Source organism: Pongo pygmaeus, chromosome 9, assembly GCF_028885625.2.
Source record: "Pongo pygmaeus isolate AG05252 chromosome 9, NHGRI_mPonPyg2-v2.0_pri, whole genome shotgun sequence".
Lineage (NCBI taxonomy): Eukaryota > Metazoa > Chordata > Mammalia > Primates > Hominidae > Pongo > Pongo pygmaeus.
In genome coordinates this window covers 72,195,252-72,202,472 of record NC_072382.2, presented here as the reverse complement: position 1 = coordinate 72,202,472, position 7,221 = coordinate 72,195,252, and the positions used below count along the sequence as shown (strand labels likewise).

General features: G+C 40.9%; 1 protein-coding gene across 1 annotated transcript; it reads left to right on the top strand.

Annotated features, from left to right (window-relative positions):
• Positions 1-512: 512 nt before the first annotated feature.
• Positions 513-1,097, top strand: LOC129008782 (RNA polymerase II subunit A C-terminal domain phosphatase SSU72 like protein 2). The gene has a single exon (XM_054441093.1). It carries the CDS (start codon positions 513-515, stop codon positions 1,095-1,097), a length of 585 nt encoding a protein of 194 aa, XP_054297068.1.
• Positions 1,098-7,221: the final 6,124 nt, after the last annotated feature.

Here is a 7,221-nt window from a genome sequence, read left to right as displayed (position 1 = left end):
CATTTCTCAAACATTATGAAAATTAAAGCAAGCAACAACACTTGTAATTTATAATTAAATAGGGTGCAGCCTTGGAAATTGTCAACATGTTTATCATCCAATTTCATGTCTGAAGGTCACTGGCGAGTCCTATGACATGTTCGAAGGTAGCTTAATGGTCTTGGCCATTTTCAGTAGCAGCCCCCATTCACTAGGAGAACCACCAGAACAAACTCCAGATTTTAAATGAATCTGGACTGGGCGCTGCCACCTTTGTTGAGAGTTACTGCTTTAGGTAATTTAATCATCTTGATTGTTCTTGTGATGAGTTAGGAGACCATTATCACAACCTAATCAATCCAGAAGTCATGAAGTCTCCACCCACTAATTAAGGTGACTCAATATAAACCTGCCTCCTGTGCCTCCACATTAGCTCATTTGGAAGACCTGGGTATAGGTGGTGGTCTCCTTGGCTCAGAGTCCCTGCAGCGGCTGAGGTGCCTGTGTCTCTCTGGTTCCCAGTGGCCGCCATCATGCTCTCCTCCCCACTCAGGGTGGCTGTGGTGTGCATGAGCAATGTCAAAAAGAGCATGGAGGCCCACAGCATCCTCAGGAGAAAAGGGCTAAATGTCCGGTCTTTTGGAACTGAATCTCATGTGAGGCTACCAGGACCAAGACCCGGTCATCCTGTAGTTTATGATTTTGCAACAACATATAAGGAGATGTACAATGACCTCCTCAGGAAAGATAGGGAATGCTACACCCACAACGGAATCTTACACATCTTGGGAAGAAATGAGAGAATCAAGCCCGGTCCAGAAAGATTTCAGGAGTGCACTGATTTCTTTGATGTCATCTTCACCTGTGAGGAGAGTGTCTATGACACAGTGGTGGAAGATCTGTGTTCCAGAGAACAGCAGACCTTTCAGCCTGTGCACGTGATCAACATGGACATCGAAGATACCCTGGAAGATGCCACCCTGGGAGCTTTCCTCATCTGTGAGATTTGCCAGTGCCTGCAGCAGTCAGACGACATGGACGACAATCTGGAGGAGCTGCTGCTGCTAATGGAGGAGAAGGCAGGAAAAAGCTTTCTTCACACCGTCTGCTTCTACTGAAGATCTGGGCTGGCTTTGTCCCCTTCCTCAGTAAGAACTTAGGCATGGGACTTTAGTCCAGATTTATCATGAGAAGCATCTGCAAAGACCTTCCACCGAGTACTGTTTGTATTACTTTTGTACATATCACCTGGAAAGAGACTATTACCAAGAAAATATTTTACGGGAAATGAGAAGGACTAACATTTTTAAAAGCACTGAAAAATGCTTGGCATTGTTGTAGGTGCATTACGTGGGATAACTAATTTAATGCTTATATCATCCTACAAGGAAGCTATCCCAGCATGACTGCATTTTCCAGATGAGCAAACCGAGCTGATAATGGACTGCTGGAAAAATGATTTGTTTAAGGGTATTCGGCAGATAAATAGCATCGTATAGATAAGCACCTTTTAAATAAAGTTCCTTTTCTCAATTTGAGTGGTTTTTTTTTTAAATTTTTAAATTTTTTAAGTTAGTTGAGGCCAATGGAGTGTGGTATATTAACTTAAATGTTCTTCTTCTTTAATAAGAGTATAATATTACATGTTTGAACAGATAAATGTTTTTACATGTAGATTATACCTTTTTTACTAATGCTCACTTTAATAGGTAAAATCCAAGTTGGATAATGAACTACATATTATGGTGAAATTTGGAATTATCTGCTCAAATAATAGGTCATCAAATTAAATGAAATAAAAAACAAATAAAAAATATATTCTTCTTTCTGTTTGGGGGATGGATTTCAAGCCACTAAGCGACATGCTTTTCTTTAAACCTTATGAATCACGCTGAAAAAAAAGGGATCTTTCGTAGTGAAAATTTTATTAAGTTTAAAATGTTCATTGGTATGAACATTGAGAACATCAGGTGATAAACCTAGTGATGTTTTCAAGGAGAAACAAGTGAAACACTGTTTCATAATCCTTGGTAGTGGCACCAAACCATGTTTACTAATAGGAGAAAAATAGATCAGAGGTAGTTGTTCATAGTTGAATTAATTTACATGTTATCTATTGAACTAGACTTATTATGGCAACCTAAAATAACAGCAGAGATTAGCTCTCAAAATGAGTTTATTTGAATGAAGGACTGGAATCAGGAATGCACCGGGTATAACAAGTCACAGGTGTATTCTGAGAGGTTGGGATAAGGGGAAACTTTTAAAGGCAAAAAGAAGTCCACAGAAGCTGCTTTGAAATAAATTTATTGGTCACAGAAGCTCATTGCAGGAGTCGGCATTAGCTTATTGGTGGAGACAGCCATTGCTAGGCATGTGTTCTTGCGAGAACATTTTATCTGGAATGCTGCAGTCTTGAAGATAATGCAGTTATAGAAATATGTGTGGCCATGCAGAATGAGCAAAGTGTGTAAGACCTGCTGGTGGTGTAAAGCATGTAGGATGTGCCATAATCTCTTGTGGGTTTTAGAGAGTCCTTGTGATAGTTCTTGTCTCAAATACGCAAGCACGGGCTTCCCTCCTTCGTGACCTTCCAGCTCCACTTCATCAGCCTCCTCCACTGTAAATTTTACCCTTTTTCCCATTTTCCATGCTGGACTCTTTAGAAAAAATCCCTATGGGCAGCCCACATTTAAGGAGTGGGCCTTGTGCTCTACTTCCTTGTGGGTGGATTATCCATGTAAATTATATGCACTTACTCCTCACAGATGTGTCTATTCTCCCCCTCATTAATGTATTTATTCAATTATTTCTTCATAGCCGTATGGAATCTTGGATATTTATTTTTCTGTGTGGGGTTACAATTCGATCCTGCTTTGTTTTGTTGCTCAAACTGTTTCTGTTCTGGCCATTGCAAGCACTTTCTGTTGCCTCCTGGGCCCTTTCATGTGCCCCATCGTGGTGTTTGTTTGGTTGTACTTCATTTTTCATGGGAAAGGAAACACTCTGGCATTATGAGATGCCCCGGGTTCATCTTATATACTTCCAGCATCAGTCCCAGAATCAACAGTTTCTCCAAATAGTCCTGTTTGTATTACTGGAGGACGATGAGAGTAATCAAAATCAAGTGTGCTTGATGCTACTAAAGTAGCAGTGTTTTCTGTCCTGCCTCCTTTGGCTACATTTAAATTTTTTCCCTTTGTCTTAATTTTCAGTTGGATTGTGAAGCATCTACATATGACTTTCCTTGTTTTTAAGCCTCCTTGAAGTTCTGTGAGGTTTTTCAATCTGTAATATTTTACCTTTTTACCTAATTTGAATAATTTCACAATTATTGCCTCAAAAACAAAAATCAGTCCCATTCTTTCTCTCATTTCATTTTGAGACCCAAACTACACATCTGTTAGACCTTTTGATATTGTTCCTCCGGTACCTGAGGATCTCTTTCTTTCCTTTTTTGTTCTTTTTTTCTCACTTCTTCAGTTGGATAATTCTGCTGATAGACCTTATGGTTAATTTTTAGAAGTAGGATTACTGTGGTCAAAGAGGAGTATAGGCCAGAAACAGTGGCTCATGCCTATAATCCCAGCACCTTGAGAGGCTGAGGCAGGAGAATCACCTTGAGGCCAGGAGTTCAAGGCCAGCCTGAGCAACATAGTGAAGCCCTATCTCTACAAAAAAATAAAAAATAGAAATTAGAGAAGTGTGGTGGCATAGCTAGGACCTGAGTCCTAGCTACTGACAAGGCTACTTGGAAGACAGAGTAAACGTGTTTTTAAATTTATTAGGTATTCAAGATTCCCTCCATAGAGGTTGTAACATTTTTCCTTATGACTGGCAAGCATGCCTTTTCCCTCACAAACTTGCCAGCAGGGTAGAGTGTCAAGCTTTTGAACATTTGTCAATCTGATAGTTTATCAGGTATGGTTGTGCATCTGTTAAAATAGCTGCCAGCCATTCTTTCTGCTGAACACAACGTGCCATTCCCCCATCATGATGTGCAGTCTATTACCCATCCCCTTTTATCCAGGGACATTGCCTTATGACTTACTTCAACCAACAGACTGAGCTTGAAGTATTACATTCTCTGCTTCATGGATTAGACTTGTGTAAAACCACAAACAAGCCACGTGGTGATTACACAATCCAGGTCAGACCTTGGGGTAGTTCAGACATGGGGCCGTGAGCTGTGGCTCACACCAGTAATCCAAAATACAAAAATTAACCAAGTGCGGTGCTGTGCACCTGTACTCCCAGCTACTTGGGAGGCTGAGGCAGGAGAATTGCTTGAACCTGGGAGGCGGAGGTTGCAGCGAGTGAGCCGAGATCGCACACTGCACTCCAGCCTGGAAAACAGAGTGAGATTCTGTTTCAAAAAAGAAGAAGGAGAAGGAGAAGAGTGGACGTGGGAAGTGAGGAGGGAGAGGAAGTAAAGGAGAGGAAATAAAACAATTACAAATAAAGCTATTAACATACTTATAATGTTAAGTTCTTCTCATGAAACAAAGTGTTTCCCTCATTTTTTGAGTGTTTTGTTAGTCTTCTTATGGTAATTTTAAAACGGAAGAAAAAACACACATACGCAAATACAGAAAACAAAACAAAATAAAGCAGTTGCTTAAGAAATTATTATAAGGCACACATCATGTAATCAAGGAACAGAAATTTGTCAGACACACCTAAAGCAATGTTCATTTGACCGGTCCTTATCACAATATCCTTCTTTCCGGCATAACTCACTTTTATAGTTCAGACTTATCTTCAAATCTTCCTGAAACTTGTATCCAAATGTCATTTTTCATCTTCAGTAACCATGTGAACACCCATTTGCCTCTTTCTCTGGCTACTTCCTCAAGAAATCATTGTATTTTCATTACAGCAAATCTAAATCTTTATTTCCCACTCTACATAGTCTATAGTCAGATATGCGAGGTCACCATTACAACTTCCAATCAGAGCTCGCCTCCCTCTACCCAATAAACCAATACTAGAGGTGTTCAACAACCTAGAAAGTCTTCTTACCATATCTGCCCAACATATAATCATGCCCCACACTTCCCACACCCTGATTTTTAGTGATAATATTAGCTCTCACCTCTCATGCTTCCTCACACCCAACTACTGCCACAGTTCTTAGCAATTCTAGCATCCACACAGATTATCCACCCAGCACCCTCAACACTCTCACTTCTTCTCCGATTGCACTTGTCTACACCCTACCAGAGATACCCATGGTCATAGTCATCAAGAACCTCACCACTAGATCAAAATCTGAAACAGTCATGCTCCAACTATAGGACCACATCTTTCCCTTCACTTTTGCTTCTTTTTTTCAACTATAAGGGCTGTTTGACCATGCATTGTGCCACAACCCATGGATTCCAGCCCAATCCCTACTTATTCACCCTTTCTGGTCCAAAACCAGGTTCCATGGTTTATCACTATAATTACACCCTTTCAAACTCCCTCAGCATTTCTGCACCTTGCTCTTCTGTCACATTTGCATTGTCCGTGTCCAAACAGAGAGAAAAGAGAAACTCAACCACCTTGTCATGTTTTTCCAAATGGATTGGCTGGAAAAAGTAGTATCTATGGGACAGTCTCACTTTTGTCTTCAGAAAAGCTCTCACAAAAACCTACACTCAAGTTTGTATTCCCATATTTTAAAACAATTGTCTATGCCAAATATCCTCACCCCATCCCCAATCATGATCCTGACTGCCCACTGCCAGCTGATGGCCTTATCTTAAGCCACATTGACAGAATAGAGAGAAACTATCAGGGAGGAAACACCTCACTGCCCTACCACCAAAACTTTCACTTATATATTTGGACCCAGACACCCTTAAAGTCAGAAATCTGAGAGTGATTCAAAAGTCCTCCTTTTCTCATCCAGAAGTCCTCTCGTGTCAGCTCTAACATCCCTCTCCAATGTGTCCATTCCTCTGCCTTTTGACAGACACTTCCCTCCCCCGGGCTTCCAACCTCTCCTCTGCGAACTACTGTACCAGCTGGGTTCCCCACTTCCAGTCTTGCCTCCTGCTACTACACTGCAAGAGGAAAAAGAATATTTTCTTAAAACTTTGAAAGTTTCTCATACCAAGAACGTGAAAGTTGTTACTATCAAGATGAAGTCCACTATCGTCAGATCCAGGTGAAGTGGAGCTGGAGGGTCACGAAGGAGGGGAGCCCATGCTTGTATATCTGAGATAAGAACTATCACAAGGACTCCCTAAAACCCACAAGAGATTATGGCACATCCTACATGCTTTACACCATCAGCAGGTCTTACACACTTGGCTCATTCTGCATGGCCACACATATTGCTCTAACTGCATTATATTCAAGACTGCAACCTTCCAGATAAAATGTTCTCACAAGAACACGTGCCTAGCAATGGCTGTCTCCACCAATCAGCTAAGGCCAACTCCTGCAGTCAGCTTCTGTGACCAATAAACTTTGTTTTAAAGTAGTTTCTGTGGACTTCTTTTCACCTTTAAAAGTTTCCCCTTACCCCAACCTCTCAGGATGCACCTACGACTTGTTATACCCGGTGCATTCCTGTTTGCAATCCTTCGTTTAAACAAACTCATTATCTTTTGAGAGTTAATCTCTGCTGTTATTTTAGCTTGCCATAATAAGTCTAGTTCAATAGATAACATGTAAATTAATTCAACTCTGAACAACTACTTCTGATCTATTTTTTCTCCTATTAGTGAACATGGTTTAGTGCCACTACCAAGGATTATGAAAAGTTTATTGTGGCACTATTCACGATAGCAAAGGCTTTGAACCAAGCCAAATGTCCAACAATGATAGACTGGATTAAGAAAATGTGGCACATATACACCATGGAGTACTATGCAGCCATAAAAAATGATGAGTTCATGTCCTTTGTAGGGACATGGATGGAGCTGGAAACCATCATTCTCAGCAAACTATCGCAAGGACAAAAGACCAAACACCGCATGTTCTCACTCATAGGTGGGAACTGAGCAATGAGAACACACGGACACAGGAAGGGGAACATCACACACCAGGGCCTGTTGTGGGGTGGTGGGGGTGGGGAGGGATAGCATTAGGAGATATACCTAGTATTAAATGATGAGTTAACTGGTGCAGCACACCAACGTGGCACATGTATACATATGTAACTAACCTGCACGTTGTGCACATGTACCCTAAAACTTAAAGTATAATAATAAAAAAGAAAAAAAAGAAGACCTTGTCTTTGGCAAGGCC

What these genes read in the sequence shown, in the direction of transcription:
- LOC129008782 (XM_054441093.1), top strand. Translation starts at nt 513, where the DNA reads ATGCTCTCCTCCCCACTCAGGGTGGCTGTGGTGTGCATGAGCAATGTC.